The sequence below is a fragment of the Choloepus didactylus genome, chromosome 14 (assembly GCF_015220235.1).
Source record: "Choloepus didactylus isolate mChoDid1 chromosome 14, mChoDid1.pri, whole genome shotgun sequence".
NCBI classification, from domain to species: Eukaryota; Metazoa; Chordata; class Mammalia; order Pilosa; family Megalonychidae; genus Choloepus; species Choloepus didactylus.
In genome coordinates this window covers 79,506,210-79,526,828 of record NC_051320.1, presented here as the reverse complement: position 1 = coordinate 79,526,828, position 20,619 = coordinate 79,506,210, and the positions used below count along the sequence as shown (strand labels likewise).

At 43.5% G+C, this 20,619-nt stretch overlaps 1 protein-coding gene across 1 annotated transcript in view; it reads left to right on the top strand.

Moving 5' to 3' along the window:
* Positions 1–5,612, top strand: part of FBXO32 (F-box protein 32) — a 30,795-nt gene extending 25,183 nt beyond the window's left edge. Inside the window, exons 7-9 of the mRNA XM_037802763.1 lie at positions 3,365–3,547; positions 4,529–4,672; positions 5,085–5,612. Coding sequence (XP_037658691.1) covers positions 3,365–3,547; positions 4,529–4,672; positions 5,085–5,174 — 417 coding nt within the window. The 3' untranslated portion in view covers positions 5,175–5,612. The remainder of the gene's footprint in view (positions 1–3,364; positions 3,548–4,528; positions 4,673–5,084) is intronic.
* The last annotated feature ends 15,007 nt before the right edge of the window (positions 5,613–20,619 follow it).

Sequence of the window (20,619 nt, the reverse complement as noted above, 5' to 3'; positions counted from 1 at the left end):
ATGATGATAATTTGCCAGGTTATCCAACCTCTCTGTACCTCAGTTTCCTCATTTGGAAAATAGTGACACTAATACCTACCTCATAACCCTGGTGTGAGATTTACTAAGTTAATACTTAGAAAGTACTTAGAACAGAGCCCAGCGGGTAGTGACTATTGTAAATGTGTTAGCTGCTGTTATTATTTGGGCTTGCTCTGGGGCAGACCCTCTCCCAAGTGCTTTACATGTATTGATTAGCTCATCCAATGAATAATAAGTAGCAGTCATTATAATAGCTAAAATGTATTGGCTACTGTGCTAAGTACTTATATGCATTATCTCAAACAGTCTGTCCAGCAGTGCTGTAAGATATGCATTTACCCGTTTTATAAATGAGAAAAATTAGACTGAATAGAATAATTTGACCTGGGCCTGGGTGAGATGTACACAGGGATTGAGCCCAGAGGCTGTGCTTTTAGCCCTGGCACCTTACTGCCTTCTGGCCCCCGCGGTCCCAACCCTCCTTGGTTCTGAGCTGCATCACTGTGAGAGCTGGGTGGGGGGTGCAGGGAGCCCTGAAGAGCTTCTCATACAAGGGTCCAACCCTCCAGAGGAAAGAAAGAATGAAGTAGAGGACTGAATTATATCAGTCTGGATCATATTTTAAAACTTACTCCTTAGCAGTTCTAGACCAAAGAGATGTATGTTATTACAGGAAAATGTTAAGGTGACATTTACAGAAATTGCTTTCTATTTGCCAGAGTCCTATCAGTATTTTCCCAGCTCAGAATCTTGTTTTCCTGCAAAATTTCCATATCTAATTCTATGGAGCCAATCTTTATTTGGCAAAAATCATTATTATAATAAAGGATGAAAGAAAAAATTAAAAGAACTGGCTTGTGAAAAAGAAAACTAAATATACTGAGAATGGGCCATGGGCAAAAAGGCAGTGTTTTGAAGCGTGGGGAGCAGGGTTAGTTATCAATGAATTTTAGCCAAATGCTTGATTGGAGGAGTAAAAGTGACTTCGTTTTTTCTTTTATTTGTTTATTGTCAAAAGGAAGAAAGCATACAAGCAGTTAACCATTTATCAGGAGTAAGGGCTCAGCAAGGGGCCTGAGCAAGGTTTTCGGAAAAGCTTCAGTTTGAAAGTTTGACAGAGTGCACACTGCCAAGTGGGCCTGCCTTTAATAGGAGTTAATGTAATAATCGGCCTGGGAGTTTTAACCAAAAAAGTAGATGCTTTGAAGTGCTGCAAACAAAAAGAAAACCTCATGGCAGTTTTATTAGCTCATATGATCAGCAGCAGATGATAAACGACAAATAGGTCTAAGGCATTCTGCAATCCGACAAAGTCCTGAATTTTGCAAACTATTCAGAGTTCAGCCTGGCAGCCAGAGATAGAACCGAGCAGTATAAATTGTCAAGTCATAGACACTTCTGAAGAAATTGGAGTCTGAAACCACTCCAAGTCTGATTGTTAGAGCTGGAAGGGATCTTCAGCATCTTCAAAAACCATTCATTTTCAATGTGGGGAAACTGAGACCCAGCCTTCTCCCGGGTACCTGTGTTCCAGGTCTGCTGCTTGCCCATTTATGTTCTTTCCATGCCACCTCCTATTCTTCCCAATCGTTTGATCGACCCATGGCCCCTTGCCACTGTCCTCGTTCCCTCAACACCCCTCCCCTACCTGGTGGGGATGCAGGAGGGCATGGCTGAGACCAGGTGGTCCTCCTGGAATCTTCAGTGTGTTTGGGCTTTGATGGGCCTCACACAGAGTCCAATTCCCTAAAACTTTGAGAGAAGTTGATGCCAATTCCCAGGGTGTTTTCCTCTGAGCTACAGAAGGGTTTCTTCGTCTTATGGTTTTCCCCTGTGACCTCTCAGAGGTGACAAAATAGTGACCTAAAAAAGTCAGTAGTCCCAAATTCAGAGTCCCCCAGGACTGGCTGAGGAAGGACAAGGAGCCACAGTCCCAGAGGGCTTGGTGACTTCTTATCCAAATGGCAAAATCCTGTTGCTGTTAAGACGTATCAGTGTATACTAGTGAGGGCCTGCTATGTACAGATTGTTCCCATACCACCCTGTGCTTACCTCCTTGACAGAACATGTTGTTCTGTAATTATTTGCTTATGTTTCTGGGTCTTCCACCAACCCAGGGAGCCCATTGTAGCAACTCCAGTGCCAGTCCATAGTAGGCACTCAAGAGAGATTGTTTATGCTCGGCTGGACTGCAAGGGATGCTAGGATAGAGGTCTGGGTGGGACAACACAGACATAAGCTCATCAAAATTCCAACAAGCATAAAGGGTTTAAATAAGAGCTCAGGGTATAGTAGAATACACTCCTGCAGAAGTTCATGATTAATTGCCAATATATTATGCATAGACCAACGGTTTTTCAAACTGTTCCATGGGGTGCTAAGTAAAGATGCCTCAATGTGGAGTGGAGCTTAGGCCAAGGGGATCTCAACCAACCAACCATTCCTCACACACACAAACACACACACACAGAAACGTACACACACGCCAGAAGGGTCTTTTTTTTTCTTGCTAAACTTATTTAATAATTTGGGTTCCATTTATTCCACAGATATTTATGAGAACCTAACTTTGTGCTGGGCAGTCTTCTAAGCACTGGGGATACAGCAGTGAAAAAGGACAGAAATTCCTATCCATGGAGCTTAAGTTCTAGCAAGAACGTCCATTCAATGTTTCTTTCAGAAGAGGATTGTATTACATAACAAAAGGGGAGGGTGTTGCAAAAGGTATCTAAGAGGGATCATAGGAAATCTGGGAAGGTGCAATTAATAAGGCCTAAGGCGGTCACAAAAGTGGAGAAAGTGGGTTTGAACTGGATCTGAAGACCTGTAGGATTGGGACATGCAGAGGGGGCCTGGGAGGGCGAGGACACTGTGGACAGGGTGATCAAGGCATGTTTGAGTGCCCTGAGTAAACCTGCTTGGAGGGATCAGTGATCACGAGGGGGCACTGAGACAAGATGCCGGGTGGCAGGCTTGGGGCTGTGTCCCGGGCAGTGAGTCCTTCGGAAGGCAGCAAATCTTGTAAATGAATGAGCTGAGTGAAGCACAAGATTCCAGCTTGTGCTGTTTGGAGTATCTTTAAGCGTCAAAGCATTAAGCTTTGTGAAACTTAGGAAACTTCTCTGGCACTGATCAGCTCAAGGCTCCCCAGACTGTCCTCCCCGTTGGTCTCAGCCGTGGGTCCTGTTTCTGCATCTGGGATGGGGACAGTTACTGCTTTTGATCTCTGACCAGCAGACCAGCTTGAGGGTGGAGAAAGGAGGAGGCAGCGGCATCCTCGGAGGGTGTCACCCGAAGACTTGCTCCCCATCCCTATAATGTCACATCCTCCTTCTCCCTGCAGCCTGCCTTCAGAGGCCTCACCTTCACCGACCTGCCCTTGTGTTTACAACTCAACATTATGCAGAGGCTGAGTGACGGGCGCGACCTGGTCAGTCTGGGCCAGGTGGCCCCCGACCTGCACGTGCTCAGCGAGGACCGGCTGCTGTGGAAGAAACTCTGCCAGTACCACTTCTCTGAGCGCCAGGTGGGTGGCGCTGAGCTGCCTTCCTGCCCGCCCTCCCTTTCCTGCTCCCCACCTTCAGGCCTCCTTGGCGTCCTTCTCAAGCTTGAGGTGTAGGTGCCCACCTCCAGGGCTCCCTTGTTTACTGGAGCCCCACAGTACAAGGAGTTTCTAAGAAAAATGAGTGTAGGTGTAGGTGTGTGTTTTTCAGGTGGTTTTGATGGAAAAACGAAAAACTTACTTTCTATTCACATTTCATAACTCATTCAAAAAAACTCATAAATTGGTTCCGGTTCTTTTTCCTGTAACAAAATAACTTACACTTTTATGGTATTTGACAGTTAAAGTCTTTTACAGATATTATATCATTTTATTCAACAACCCAGTATCATTATGCCCACTTAAAACAGATGAAGAGGCTAAGGCCATGAACAGCTAAGTGGCAGAGCCACGTCAGTGAATTGGCTCTCTGGGTGAGGAAACGGGCCTTGAATTTGAATTGAATTTGAGCTTCTGACACCAACTCCAGGCCACATTGCCTCAAACATGTTTTTTCCCCGCTACATCTTTATACAGACTTCTCAGTTCGACAAGTTCTGTTCATGAAGCCACTAATATTTAAATGCAAAATAGAGCCACAGTGCCAAGCAGTTACTTCCCTTCCTGTAAATGTTCACTATAGTCTTTAGCAAAGAAAAGATGTAGCTATTTATGGATTGTACCCAAACTTCAAGGGACCATCCACAGGCCATTCAGTCAAGGTCACTAGTAGGATGTTACCAGCCACCTGTTTCTTTTGAAGACTGGTTAAATGCTGCCATGTAAGTGGGGAGAGCCACAAAGGAAGTCCTTTATATCTTGGCGCTTTTTTTGCCCCTGGCTATTGCAGGGTAGAGATGAAAATGGAGAAAAGGGCAGGGAAGCAGAACTTTTCATAACCAGAAAATCTCAAACCATCTTCTTGATGAACTGGACTGCAACTACTTTTATTAATTTGGTTTTTAGATCCGCAAGCGGTTAATTGTGTCAGACAAAGGGCAGCTGGATTGGAAGAAGATGTATTTTAAACTTGTGCGATGTTACCCAAGGAAAGAGCAGTATGGAGACACCCTTCAGCTTTGCAGACACTGCCACATTCTTTCCTGGAAGGTATGTGTCTCGGAGGCAGCTGCCACAGACCCTAGCCCAGCCCCAAGAGCACCCAACCCTCTCCCACACATCCTGACTGCAGCCCCCAGCTGGAGACAAGAGGAACGAATGATCCAGTCCTTGGGGAGAGAAACTTTCAAAGACCTTAATCCCTTTCACCCCTTAAATTTATTTCTTTCTACAACTCACCTACTCCCAAATTCTCCTATCGCTGTGTACACAGGTACACGCATGCACGCTTACACACACATGCACACATGCGCACACACATTCATACGGCTTTTTTGTTTTTCCAAACCGGTGGCATTCTTGACAGAGGAATGTTGTTTTGAGGTTGGTCAAGGCCTTATGTTGTTAAAAGCCAGGGAGGTGCCTCTAAGAACTCAAACCTAACCACACTGTTTCTTTCCAGGGCACTGACCACCCGTGCACCGCCAATAACCCAGAGAGCTGCTCCGTTTCGCTTTCACCCCAGGACTTTATCAACTTGTTCAAGTTCTGAATCCCAGCACATGGAGACACGTCACAGTGTCCCCTGCTGATCGGATGGTTGGGAATACGGTGTGTGGACACTTCATTTGTAAATAGTGTACATTTAAACATTGGCTCGAAACTCCTGAGACAAGTCATTGAGAGGACATTGGAGGAGAGATGCAGTTGCTGACTGGGGATTTAAGAATATGGACTTCTCTTTAGAATTGGTATATGGAAAAGCAGAAATCCTGTAAATAAACTTTTTTTCTAATGATTTGCCAGCAAGACTGTAAGGACAGGAATTCTATTTCAGCAACGAAAATGGAACTCTCTGTGTTCACTGAAATGCCTTTATAGTTCCCTAGAGATTGGAAGAAAAAAAGCAAAACTCAAACACAAGATAGAATATTCCTTGTTTACAATGTGAAAATTTGCAAAAAAAAAAAGAAAGAAAGAAAAAGAACAGTGAGAAACTACATATGAGAAATCCCTGGGCTTTCGGTTTTGATTTTGCGTTTGTTTTGAAAAGGCAAGGAGAACACAACCGTTCTGAAACCTAGCCTGGCCTATAGGGCCTTATCTTACAGAGATACCACACAATAGTCTACCTCGGAAAGCATACAATGCTCTTTCTGACAAAGTACATTACCCTGTAGGCAGTGTCTGTTTTGCTTGTAAGTTTTTCCATCACTATAAAAAGTGATTTAAAAGAGATCAGAGATGTTGGAGATGTTGGAAGCAATACCCATCTTGTTTCAGACTTCCTTTTTAGGAGAACAGGGCCCTCTTTGGAGTTGCTTCTTTCCTAGGGCACTCCGAAGCACATATGCCTTTTTTCCTTCCATGTTGCTCATTTGGGGATACTGGGGGATAATTAAAGACAGGTCCAGAGGAAGTCCTGCTGCAGAAAAGAATGAGTCACCCCATAGCTGTGAAGACTTCCTTATTCCTGGCTTCGTCTGGGCTTCCTTGAGTATCTTCGTGGATAGGACAGCTCAGTGGACTGGATAGAGCCCCAGTGCTGACAAAAGCTTATAAGACAGATTTTGTATATCGGCTGATGAAACATTTTACCAGCTGCTGTTCCTCTTTGTGGGGTGATGAGCTAAGGAGTTGGCTTTTTTCTGTGTCCCAATTCAAAGCTTAGTCAGCCTGCATTAGGGCTTCTTGCAAGGCTGATAAAAGAAAGTCTGGGGGCTCCAGCCAAACAGGGAGGGGAGAGACTGTGAGTTCATCTTAAACTCACTTCAGGGCTGGCTAGTTAAAATCTACTCCAGAGGATCTTGCAAGGCAAATATGTGAAAGAAAGAAAATCTCAGGACTCGAGTTAATTGTCAAATATTCCTGGGGGAGGGATGTTTTTGTTTTTTTGTTTGTTGTTTTTTTTTTTACTTTTTATAGAACTTTGCTTTTCTACAACAATGTACATATTTTTGCAGTTGCATCTGCTTTTTTTTTTTTGGCAAATAAAGTTGCCACCCTCCATGCCCTTGACAAAGATGTGAAACAGGAATTGGAACTTGATTCATATTTGGGTTGAGGAACAGTGTGTCTTCAGGGGTTGAACTGAGAGTTGGGGTAGTCAGGAAGAGGGACAAGGGACAAGCTGGTAATGCAGTGTCCTCTGTGCCCTTCCGGTCAATAATGCACAACCCAAGAACCACTATTCAGTTCTCCTCACTTTGCAATGCTTGTGCCTTGGACCAGTGTTTCTCAATCATTTTTCTCATTATCACTTCTTAAGAAGAGAAAGCAAATTGAAATGAATTCTCCCTAATGAGAAAAATAAGTACTCAGAAAAGATTTTGTCAGGTAGGGTTGAGGTTGGAGGGCCACAAACCATTGTAATATCTACATTTTTTTGTCCCCCCTCCCGCAAGAAAGAGTATTCATATTGAGAATACACGCCCTAACCTACTGAATAAAAAGCTAGCTCTTCCATAATTCAGCCAGGTTCTCTTAAATTTCTCAGCTTCTTTAAAGCATGTGAGGTGGGGCCAGGTCTCCCACAGCTGAGAGCTCCAGAACCTTTGACTCTGAGTGATATTTTTTGGTTAGGGGTTCACGGCCTTCTACATTTCCCCACAAACTCGACCTCTGCCCCTTCCTGCTGACCAAGCAGGTGGAAACACCTAGACACCATCAGGCTTGCAGTCCCAGAAATATTTCCAGCTTTGGTCTGTTGGCACAAAATTAGTAAACTAGTCTCCTTTGCACTGTCAGCAATGCAGATGATTTCACATCCCAGGCAGTAATGCACATTTGTGCAAAATGATCGCTAACCCAAGTTACAGGGTTATGGTTTTCTGAAATGTCTACCAAGATGGTGCCTCTGTGCTCTTCCCGGTTCCTTTAGAATTACTGGAGGTGGTGTGTGACAGACTCAAGGGAAAAAAAAAGAAAAAACCAGTATCCGTGGTCCCCTTTCATTGGAAGAGGAGAATAAGGAAGGAAATGGCAGGTAGAGAGGGAGAGGGAAAGGAGTAGAAAATGGAAGATCTTTGATGCTGGGGTTTGTGTGAGGATAAAGGGAAGGTCACAGAAGGCAAGTATCTGAATTAGTTCCATGTGGTATCTATTAAATATGGACCCAGCCTCACATATAAGTAAAGTGAATTTAAAAAACAAAACTCTTGCTCCCTGGGCACTAATAGTCTATAGAATTCTGACTGGCAAGCCATCCCAGAACCACCTGACCTAAGAAACAAAAACAGGGAATCCTGTCTGAGAATTGCTGGTCTAAAAGCAGAAGGAGCTTGACAATGGAAATTGCTAGAAGAGCTGGAATGCTGTATTCTACTCTGTTGCTGTCCCCACCAAACCCCAGCCCCAAACCCTGTAAAGTAGAACTTGAAAGTGATGGAAAATACGAACTAATTCAGTTTCCAGAGAAGGAAAGAGTTCTGTTCAGGGCAGGGTGAGAGGATCCACAGGGACATAATAATTTGGTCCAACACAAAGGTTTTCTTAACTATGTGCCTAGTCTCTTGAGTGTAAGGTGCAACATTTGGGGAAAGCAGATTATGTGACATTTAGCAGTGCTCACTTTATAGAAAGTTCCAGAAAAAAACATCCAATGACATTTTTAACCAGGTTACATTATTAGTTAACGCTCTTACTTTGAACAGATGATCAGTTGAATGGGAGGGTGACAGAAGTTAACAAAAGTACAAGGTAAAAAAAAAAAGTCCTGGATGTGTCAGTTGTGAGATGGTATTTTGTTAATGATGATCAATTTTATAGTAAGGTGGCTTAGAGGGGATATTTTAGATAGACTGGGTTTGTACTGAAAAACTCTCAACACAAAAGCAGGCTTTACTTGTGATTGTGAAGTAAGGTAATGGGTGTGTATTGTGTTACTGCCACAGTTCTCATCTTTGTAGGTTCACAGTTTCTCATGAGGCTCTTGCTATGAACAGAGGCTCCTTGTTTCTGTTGTTTTTCTGTGGAAGGAAAAGAAAGAGCTTGGAATTTCATTTGTCTAAGCAAAGCGGTGTGATTTACAAAGGAGGGAAATCATTTCAAGAGATGTTCAACAGTATATAATTCTTAGTGTTCAATACAATGTTTATTATAAAATATGCACCTGAGCTTATGTTTTTCTGCCAGGCTGTAGGGCAAAAATGTCTTGCTATGTAAACACTCCATTTTGTGTGTGAAATTTTCTAACTGTAACTTTATGCGTGAATTTTTTTAAACTAAACTTTATCATTGTTTTATATGTTGACATCTGTTGTTTTTTATCTTTTTCCAAGTATCTGAGTCTGCAAACCATCCCTTCTGACTGGATGCTGGCCTAAAATCCTTTTAGTGTTTAAACAGACCTCAGAAACACTCTGAAGCTCTAGGCAAACCCAGAGATGTTGCTCTTTGATACATCTTGGGCCCCTGATGTCTTTAACAAACAGATCACGATCCCTTTACACACTGCTCTTTCCGTAGTTGTTCCCTTCTCTGTTTTAAGGAGAGTAAACCCTCCACAGTTTTCAAGGGAAGGAAACTCCCACCCCAGACTGTAGGCTCGGCAGGGATGTTAGAGATGGTGGAGTCCGTCCAGCGCATTTAGGGGTTGTGCCTCAGCCCTCTGGTGCTCAGTGGTGGAGCCGAGGGTAAACCTGCGGCCTCTTGGGGCCTGGCTTTTTGCCTCCCAGCATCTTCCAATGGCCAGCGGCACAAGAGGCCCCACACGGTCCTTCTGGGGACCTCCATGAAGATTAGGGCTGAACAGCTGGCTTACTTTCTAGAAACTGAAGCTCTGATGGCAACAGGCACTATCTCCTCTCCTCTCAGACTAAGAGGTACGTTTCATCCATGCTCTCCATCTCCCCATCACTAGCTGTGAGATCGAGTGAGCTGCTATTCACGGAGCAGAGAGGAATTATTCCGTGAGGCAGCAAAGGCAAGGGACAACAATATTCACAACTGTGTTTTCTGGGCATCACTGTCCTTGAACTCTCGCAGCAAAGCTTCCCCCAAAATCTCTCGAAATTTAGGCTCTGCTCCATTTGGCCAAAAATGGATGGCTGCTAAAAAAAAACTCAGAACTCCTTTCAAACTCCATCTGCTCCGACATTACTTCTGCAGTTCGATCGCGGTTTTTTTTTTTTTTGTCTTTGGGTATAGATGGGCTTGCTTAATTTACAATGCACAAGTCTGTTAAGCAGAAGGCTCCAGGCGCTGCTCTGCACTTGAGAATCCTTGATGCCATCTATTCTACCAACTGCCAATCGCCTTGGCTAGAAGGGGTGTATCTTATATTCTATGTCCTAAGCTTAGAAGCATTAATGTATTTTTTAATGAAAAATATTATAGGGGTTGAACACTGTAACTGAAAGTATAAGGTTAGACCAACTACAAGCAAAGATGTTTATTTAATATTGTGTGAGCTGAGTCCTTCTGTATAAATTATTTGCACACTTTTCTTGCATGAGGAACTGATTTTTTATAGTTGTTTGTACCAGATGGTGGCATATTTTTGTAAGAAAAAATTTTGACACTGAATTGCAATAAATGTTTTTCCAACAACACACACTGGTGCATTTTTTGTGCGTCAATTCCAGTTGGCTTTTCAATCATACTTAATGTGTTTATCTTTTGCCTATTGAGACATATTCCTTCTTCCAGAAACCTGTTGCCATTGTCTAAACATTTCCAGGAATATGTAGAAACGTAAGCTCGTTGCTGGGTACCAACCTGAACCAATAATACAGTATTATGCATAAATGGGGGTATTCCCATATACTGTTTGTAGAGCAGAATGATTAGGAAAGTGAATAATTAATAAACAGAAATTGAAGGAACAGCTACTATACGCTAGACCTTGTGCCAGGTGGTGGGATAAGACAGACGCGGTCCCTGCCTTAATGGAATTTAGATTCTAGTGAGAAAAATGAACAAATTTTAAAAAAACCAAGCAGGAAAAAATTTTAATTTGTAATAAGTGCCAGGCAGGGAATAAACAAGGGGCTGAGAAGCAGAATAATGAGGGGGACCAGCTTAAGTCAGGCTGAACGGGGGGCCTCTCTAAGGAAGCAATGTTTAGGTTGAAATGTGAAAGAAGAGGAGCCAGCTCCACGGGAGTGAGGTCAAGCGTGTTCCAGGACCAGGAAACAGCCTGTGCGAGGTTCAAATGGCACACCTGCCACTCACCTGAGGTGAGACTTTTGTCACCCTGCTTAACCCCTCCGTCTCAATTTCCTTAATTCTAAAATGGTGATAAGAGCATCTATCCCATACTGGTGTGAGGGTTAAATGGGCTAATCCTTGCAAAGTGCTTAGAATTGGGCACATAACATGAGCTCAATAAATGTTTACTATTACTTCCGAATAATGAGAGTCTGAGCACTGGAATTGCACTGCGTTTCCAGCTGGGCAGGGTTCACTCAGCTGACTTACATGGGGGTGACAGACTTCCTCAGTACTTTCTGGAACATGCCCTGATCCTACCACTGGCTCTCCATCAGACATTGACATATAAAAGGCACACAAGAGTAATGAGAGATAATTGTTTTAACTTCTACTAGGATCACAGAATCTCATCATTCCTTGAGTATCTCCCCCCATCCTTCGTTCCCATTTGTCTGCCCCCTAGAATGTTCTTCCCACCACAGGCCCCCCGACTGGAAAGCTCCTACCGCTTCTTCGGGCCACTTCCTTGCTGAAACTTTTCCCAACTGCATCAATCTCATCTCCCAATGATAACTGCTTTATTGCTTTCATTTTTTTAGATTAAAATAAGTCAATGGAAGCTTTAATTTTTTCTTCCAGCACCACTGGTTTCAAGAGTTATCCTGATGATTGAGCCAACCACTTCTCACCAGTGTGAATGTAAGCCTTGGAAGCTCCCTGTCTCCCATGATCTTTGGGGGAATGTCCTTGCTTCTGAGGACAAATATACATGCTAAGAACGGGAGGACTCTCAGAACAAGCCCTGGAGAGCCAGACCTGGCTTCTCCTCAGGATTCTGTCACTGCCAGGCTGAGCCTGCAGGAAGCTACTTCAATGCTCTGCCTCAGTTTCCTCATCTGTAACATGAAGGTATGTTGGATTTAGCTAGACTCTAGTTCTCTTTTAGCTCAAATATTCTTTGGCGATTTTAGGAAGTCATACATTAGTTCAGATGAAACTATGTTATTTTGTATTTTTGTTTTATTTGTTTTTCTTCTTTACCAGAACACAAAACACCCCTCCTTTTGCCCCACCAATACACACATACACATCTTCCATTAGTTAGTACAATTTTGGGGGGATTAAATTCTTTAAATTTTACCAACTCCCAGGTAATAAGGAATGAGAAAACCAAGATTATGCAATGTCAATAATAAATTGAATTCTACTCTTTGCCAAGTGCTTTCAAATGCACTGTTCTTTTTAATTTTCATAGCGACTATGTAAGGTAGATACTATTATTATTCCCATTTAAAAATATGGAACCTGAGGAAGGCTCAGAGAAATTAAGTTATTTGATCAAGATGACACGGAGCGATGTGCTGGAGGTGGCTCAGGATAGCTGAGCCGATTGTGTATGTCTGACTTCATGCTGATAACTTAAGAGTCTGCCATAGCTGGAGCATTCACACCACAGAAATCAGCAAGTACTACTCATCAGGCTTTTTTTTTTTTAAGAACTGTTTTTTAAAACCCTGTCCCTGTTTCTAGATCAGATATTTTATCACTATGGAGTGCTTTGACATGAATGCAATTTTAATGTGAAGCAAAACAAAAGGGGCAGTGGGTGGGCTAAATGACTTGAATTCAGGCAACTCTGAAACCATGAACTCCAAAGACTCAAAAACCTTAGACCTGAAGAATCATCAAGTGGTGATCTGGTCCAGCTCCTATCACCTTCCTACAAGTGTACCCCCATATCACAGATGAGACCACTGAAACCTAGAAATATTGATGATCTGCCAAAAAAAAAATAATAAAGAGACTCATATCTGCAATTTGCCAATTACTGTAAGAGAAAGTTGAGTAGGGTTTCTGCTGTTGTCCCAGAATTTTGATTAAAATTCAAAGGAGAAGTCAATGGCACTATGTATCCTGGCATTCTAAGTTCAACCATTGGGGTCGGCTTCTGCTCTGCAGGGACCACCACGAAGGCCAAGTCTACCCTACCCCTTCGATTCCCTAAAACAACGTAAAAGGAGAAGTGGGGAGAGAGGAGGCAAGCCCAAGGGAGGGCAATGTACATGGAAAGAGCCTATCCCCTCCCCTAAGCAGCACTGGGACTCCAGGAGAATCGTGCATAAAGCCCAGGTATTCCAGTAAGAAAGATGACTGGCATTGCACTCCCCAAGGATAGCCGCTTGGCCAAGAGACTTTCAAATGTATCCTGGGGCAGGGGAAGGGAGACTTGGAGAGAGGTGACCGCCTGGGAGGAGGGAAGTGAAGCAGTTTGGTCGAAGGGGCACCAAGAAGGTAGCTGGGCTCACGCCATCTCCCTAAGGGTTCCCCAGGCCACAGGCCCCAGCAGTGAGGCTGTGGAGTGGGCCACTGAATGGGGTGGGGACCAAAGCAGGATGAGGGGAAGACGTTGAGCTGGAGCCAGATCTCAGGTCAGGGAAGTGTGTAAGGAAAGTCTCCCAAAGGACTTGCTCACACACATCATGGGAGAGTCAGCTTTGGACACCCACCCCAGAGAGAACTGGCAGCAACCACCTACAGGGAAAGGATAGAAACGCTGCCCTGGAGAGCTGAATAAGGAGGCAACTCTGCCAACCCCAATCCCTCCCTGCCTAAGTCCAGGAAGAGGGTCGGCCATGAGGGGACCAGCAGCCACAGGCTCCCCATGCAAGTGGGCAGGGGAGGAGAGGTAAGGATCAAATCTGAGAGAGAAGATTTAAATAAACCAGGTTGCGGCTCAGAAACTGACATGAGACCTCCAATAACCAACAGGAGCTGAAAAGCTATGGAATTTGGCCAAAAGGTCATCAGGGAAGCTGTTCCCCTGAAGCCCCCAGAAGGGGAGTACATGTTATATGGCTGGGAGCCAATACTGGAAAAAAAATAAACCTTTCATCTTTATATCCAAAATTGAGCCTTCTCAATAACCTAGTTCCAATTATTTCAACATTATTTACCAAGCACCTACTGCATGCCTGGCTTGAGTCTATCAAGTAGAACAAGGCAGCTACAGTCCCCATATTTGAGGAACTCATAGACACAGGGGAGAGCTGAGCAAGTAAACCAATAATCAAAATATTCTGCAGTCGGGTACAGGAGGTTCAACAGAGACCCAATAATACTTAACATACATTGAGTAGACTTTTCTGCATTTCAATTTCCTCACCTGTAAATGGGTAAAAGCATCTACCTCATAGGATTGTTGGGAGGACTAAAAGAGCTATTTTATGTAGAACAGTGCCTGGCTAGGAGCAAGTCCAACTCTTGTTAGTGTTCAACATTGTCATTATTATTACTTTTATGTTGAAATGTTAAAGCTTCTCCTAAATACGTCAAGTATATTAACTAATTAAATTATCTCAACAATTCTACAAAGTGGGTACTGTTTACTACTCCCATTTTACAGAGGAGAGGACTGAGGCACAGGGAGGATAAGCACCTTGCCCAGTGACACACAGTGGGACTGGGATTCAAACTTGGGCTAAACCCAGAGCCCACACGCACTGTGTAGCACAGGCATTCAGAGTGGCCAATTTTGCCAGGCACCTCCGGGAATACAAAGGCAAAAGTGCAACCGATGAAATGTGGTCCTAAAATAACTTGCCAACAAAAAAAGTCTGGTGTGCAACATTTAAAGAACATTCACATAGATGTTCAACCCAATTTCCAATCGAAAAAGACACAAATTCATCGTGGGCCCCTGGGCAGGCAGACGTGAGTTCCTGGCAGGTTGATCCTGGCGTGTTGGTCCTTCAACCCCGCATCGAGCTCACCCGCAGAAAGCTGGGGCCTGCCCCCACTGCCAGTGCCTGGTTTGATTTGGATGCCATGCCCTCCAAAGTGGAACTTCAGGTGTTCGCAGTGGGGCCTGGGCAGCCTATGCTTGCCCGTGGTGTTTATATAATCATCTTAGCACCCAAAAATCACAGGTTGCAGGCCTGTCGCTGGGAAGGGAAAACATGGCTAATAGCTCCATCTGCCTGTAGAATCCAAGCTCTCTCTGGCAGCTTAAGGAAGCTCCTGGAAAAGAAAGCAGCGGGCCAGGACCCCAGCACTGCCATTCAAAACATCCATTTTTATTAAAATAAACAGAATCTGGCTGACCCCAAACTGAGCAAGACTGTGGCCTCATAAGTGACTTCATCCAATCTCAGTAACATTTTATTAAACCGAAAGGCTCCCATAAAGTTCCCAACCACAGAAATTCCTCAAGTCTTGTTCCTCAAGCAAGAACAGCTAGAGTTCAACTTGAGAAGCCTAAAAAAGGCAATGTGTTCATTAGTCCACACTGAGTATCAGGATTCCAGATACCAAAACCTTGCTTCTCTTTAACCACTAATAATGGTGAGTTTGCAACCAGTGTTCTCCTGGGGGTTGGTGGTCCCAGCTTTTAATCCTACTGCATTTCGTCAATCCTAAATTGGCCTTTTTTTTTTTTCTCCCCGACATCTTTGCATTCAGGCTGAATGCTCTCCACCATGCTAGCTGCTCTTTCTCTGGCTCCTCCTTGGATAATCTTCCTCTGCCTAATCCCTATGTATTGGTATTCCTCAGGATTTTCTTCTAACCTCTTCACTTTTCACTCTGTACATGACCCCTCGGTGATTTTACCCATTTACAAGGTTTCAGTTACCATCTATAGTCTGATAATTTCCAAACCTATATCTCTAGCCAAACAAGTTCTCCTGGGCTCTAGATCATGTATACAAATGCTACTGGACCTCTTTGCTTGGCTACCTTCCAAAAGCTCAAATTCAGAATTTTCAAAACTGAACTCATTATCTCCTCAACTCTGCCCCTCCCCAATAAAAATGCTTCTCCTCCTGCCCTCACATTGAATGACAATTGCCATCCACTTAATTGTCCAAGCCAGAAACATGAATATCAGCCTTGACTCTTCTGTCCCTCACCCCATGTTCCAGTTTGCTAATGCTGCTGTTCTGCAAAACACCAGAAATGGATTGGCTTTTATAAAGGGGGTTTATTTGGTTACAAAGTTACAGTCTTAAGGCCATAAAGTGTCCAAGGTATGGGGGAACCTTCCCTTAAGGATGGCCATTGGTGTCCGGAAAATCTGTGTTAGCTCGGAAGGCTCATGGCTGGCATACACTTGCTTCCAGGTTACGTTTCAAAATGGCATTCTCCAAAATGTTGCTCTTGGGATGTTCTGTCCTCTTAGCTGCAGCTCCTCCAGAATGTCACTCTTAGTTGCCCTCTCTTGGCTGAAGCTCTGCATTCCTTCTGTCTGGGCTCTAGTAAACTAATTAAGGCCCAGACTGAATGGGTGGGGCCACGCCTCCATGGAAATTATCTTATCAGAGTTATCACCTACAGTTGGGTGGGTCACATCTCCATGGAAACAACCTAATCCAAAGGCTCCAACTTAACACTAATATGTCTGCCCCCAGAAGATTGCATGAAAGAATATAGCTTTTTCTGGCAGAAATAATATATACAAACTGGCACACCCCATATGCAATCAATCACCAAGTCATGCTGATTCTATCCCTAAAGATCTCTGGAATCTATCTACTTTTCTTCATCCATTATAGTTTAGATCTCAGTTCAGATAATGACTCCTCTTTGAAATACTTCCTGACTCTACCTCCCAGGCTGGATTAGAGACCTTCCTGGGGATCCCAAAACACCTTATGTTACCTGTCAGATTGTCAGCTGGCAACTCAGCACCATTTTCTCCCATCACAGGGCTAGATGCCTGGGAACCACTTTTCTGAGAATCCCTATTTGTAAGATGCTACCAACAAGAGATATGCATTGTTTGGAAGGGGGAAAGAAGCAGAAGAAAGGGGCTTCCCCAGTATGAAACTTCACAGCAGCCTCCAGCCAGAGCTGGAAGCAGCTATGACCATCTCCATCAATCTTGCAGTTTCTAGAGCTTCTGGACTCTCTGAGAGTTAGTCTGTTTGAACTGGGAGCATGGAGATGTCCAGGTGGTAGAGATGTGGTGCTGTGACTTGCCAGGAAAATTTTACATTCTGGGCCACCCCTCACCCCCCCCCCCCCACCTTTTCACTTCTTCCCAAAAGAGCAGGAAGGTAGGGTGAGTGGCTGATTTACAAGGAGCACACCCAGGTTTCAAATGTTCCCTCCTTACCCCTGCTATCAGAAGTCACCTAGTGTCACTTCCCCTCTTCTCTAGATGCAAGGGGTGGGAACCCAGACTCTAACTCTCCATGCAAGGAATGTCAAAGACATGTTTTAAAACTACCATAGGGAAGCTGAGCAACATAATTTTTAACACCCATGACTATGGCCATCAAATTCTATCAGTAGATTATTTCTGCCAAGTGTTCATAGATGATAATTCAGATCAGGGGTCACAAAGTTTTTTCTGTAAAGAACCAGATATTAATATTTTAAATTCTGTGGGCTACATGCAGTCTCTGTCACATCTCCTCCTCGTTTGCCTCCTCCTTCTTCTCCTCTTCCTCCTCGTCATTCTTTTCTTCTCCTCTCCCTCCTCCTCCTCCATTTTCCTTCTTTTTCTTCTCCTGCTCCTCCTCTTCTTCTCCTTCCTCCTTAGTTTTCTTTCACAATCCTTTAAAAACTAAAAGCCATTCTTAGTTGGCAGACTATACAAAAACAGGCTGCAGGCCCTAGTTCACTGACACTTGATCTCAGTTTTCCCAGTGCCCACTGGTGACCCTGAATGGCAAAGCCAACTGTCATCTCCTTCGTGTCCTTGGTGGTTTGACCTGAGGTGCTCTCTCCACCTCCCTTACTGCCCTACCCTGTCCTACTCTTCGTAATTGGTGTAGGCCCATCACTGTGCACTAGAGGGGCCCTGTGACAGGAATCAGCATGTCTGATTATTCATTCTGGCTCTATCAGCAACCAGTTTGGAAAACAAAAAACAAACAAGTCACTATTCTCTGCCTCAATTTCTTCATCTATAATTGAATGGGTTTTTCTGGTTATCTCTAAGGTCCCCTTTAGCTTTGAAGTTAGAGGTATTATAATAAAGGCCAGATTCTGTTGGCAATGGAACAACTGACAAATAATTAAGGATCGTTTATGTGTTTGTTTGTTTTCCATTATTGTATTTCAGCAATTGTCTAACCCAGTGGCTCTGTAGCACTAGTCCTTTTATTAAAACCCTTTGTGCTAAAGGACAGATATTGTATGATTTCACTAGTATGAACTAACTAGAACATGTAAACTTAGAGTCTTAAAATGTAGAATATAGGGTACGTAGAGATAGGCAGATGCTAGAGAAGGGGGACCATTTACCTAATATGTACAGAATTATTAATGAGGTTGAATTTAAATATTTGGGAATGGTAACAAATTTACTACACCAATACTATGGGTCAACAATAGGGGGTAATAAGGGGTATAGGAGGATTTGGATTTTATTTTTTATTCTTATTTCTGTTCTGGAGTAATGAAAATGTTCTAAAATTGATCATGGGATGTATGCACAACTATGTGATGATACTGTGAGCCAGTGATTGTATGCTTTAGATGGTTTGTGTGGTGTGTGATGAAGGTGTGGTTCAGATAAGGTGTGACCCAATTCAACCAGGATGGGTCTTAATCCTATTACTGGGGTCCTTTTTAAACAGAATGAAATTCAGATAGAGAATGAGAGAAAGACACAGGAAGCAAAAAGCTATATCATTGAAACCCAGAAGAGAAGGGAAAGAACAGGTGTTCCGGTTTGCTAAAACTGCCAAAATGCAGTATACCAGAAATGGATTGGCTTTTACAATGGTGGTTTATTAGTTCACAAATTTACAGTTCTAAGGCCATGAAAATGTCAAATTAAGTCATCAGTAGGACAATACCTTTTTTGAAGAAAGGCCACTGGCATCTGGGACACCTCTGTCACACGGCCAGCATCTGCTGGTCCTTCTCTCCAGGGTCCATTGCTTTCAGCTTCTAGCTTCTATGGCTTCCTCTCTCAGCTCCTACAGGGGCTTTTTCTTTAAGTTCTCTGGTTTTCTTCTGCATTTTATTCTTTCATCAAGGACTCCAGTAAAAGAACTAAGCCCCAACTCAAATGGGCATGGTCACATCTCCCGGAAACAACCTAATCAAAAAGTCCCACCCACAATAGGTCTGCCCCAACAAGAGTGGATGAAAAGAACATAGTCTTTTATGGGGTACATAACAGATTCAAACCAGCACACCAGGAGACACCACTATGTGCCTTGCCCTGTGATAGAGGAGCCAAGGATTGCTGGCAGTCAGCCCCAGAATGCCATAGACTTCAGGGACAAAGCATCACTTTGATGATGACTTGATTGTGGAGTTCAAGCCTCAAAACTATGAGATAAATTCCCACTGTTTACGCCAACCCATTTCATGGTATTTGCCTAAACCGCCTAGGAAACTAAAACACCATCTTTCCATCTTCATAGTAAGGCACATAGAAATCCGTGACATGGAGTGCTACTCCTAGTGATGAATCCCATACATAATTTGAAATTGGGATATATTATATTATTGTTCCAAATTATTTGTACACCCTCCATATGAGATGATGATACTGCCATAACCCCATGGAAATCAGGCTTGGATGTGTGACTCGTTTTGCCAATATAATGTAAGCAGAAGTGATGTGTGCCACTTAAACAGATGTTTGAAGAGGAATTGTATGGTTCCACCATAGCTCTTCTTCCTCTGCCACAAGATTGGCATGTCCCAGAGAGGGGCTGCCTTCTGTAGGCTGGATCCCAACTGAAGAAGCCACAGTGAACCCACAATGGACAAACATCACAAATGGAGAATAATCCTTTACTGTGTAAGCCACAGAGAACTGGGGATTGTTTGTTACTGGAACATAACCTAACAAAAACAGACTAATATTGTAATAATTTTATGTATTTGTTACTATAATACCCATAAGACTAAATTTACTCAAATTGAAATCTAGGAGTCATCCTTAATTTCTCCCTTTTTCCTCACCCTCCACATCCAACCCTTCAAGTCATGTCAAGTCTCAATTCTGCCCACTTGTTACTCTTTCCATAGCTGCTGCTTGGTCCAAGCCGCCATCTCCTTTTGCGTGGACAGCCACAGGGCCTTCTGACTGTTACTCTTGTCCTGCATAGTCCGTTTTCCACACAGCAGCAAATCAGATCATGCCACTCACTTATTTAGGACCTGTTGGTGGGTTGTCATTATACTTAGACTAAAACTCAATCTATTACCAAGCGACCATCAGGCCTACGTGATCTGAGACTGCCTATCTGGTCTCATCTCATCCGACTCTCCCTGCTATGCCCCAGCCACACTCATCCTCTTTCAGGTCCTCGAACTTGTCAAGCTCTTCCCCACCTCAAAGCCTAGGTGCTGTTCCTGTTCCTGGGAGGATCTTCCTGCCACCCCACACCCAACTTTCTACATGGCTGGCTGTTTCTCATCATCAGGTCTCAGCTTATATATCAGCTCCTCAAAGAAGCTTTCCTTTACCACCTCATGCAAAGTAGAATCTGGCTCCCTCTCCCCCTGTCCCATCTCCATTATTCTATATCTCAGTACTTTATTCCCGTTGTGGCACTGATCACAATTTGTAATTATTTTGCTTGTCTATTTTTTTCTTCTGTCTTCCCTAATAACTATAAGTTCCCCAACAAGGGAGCACAAGGATTGTATCTTGTCTTATGTCATATCACTAGAACCTTTGACTCTGACAATCCAGGCCCTTAAAAAATATGTATGTGTTATATGGTCATTTCTTAGCTCTAAGAGGCAAAGAAAAAGGTAAAATTGTACACTTTATCTCAACATGGGAACAGTTCCCTTTCCTTGTTTTTAAACCCTCTATCCTGACCATGCATTGATCATGGGATGTATGCACAACTATGTGATGATACTGTGAG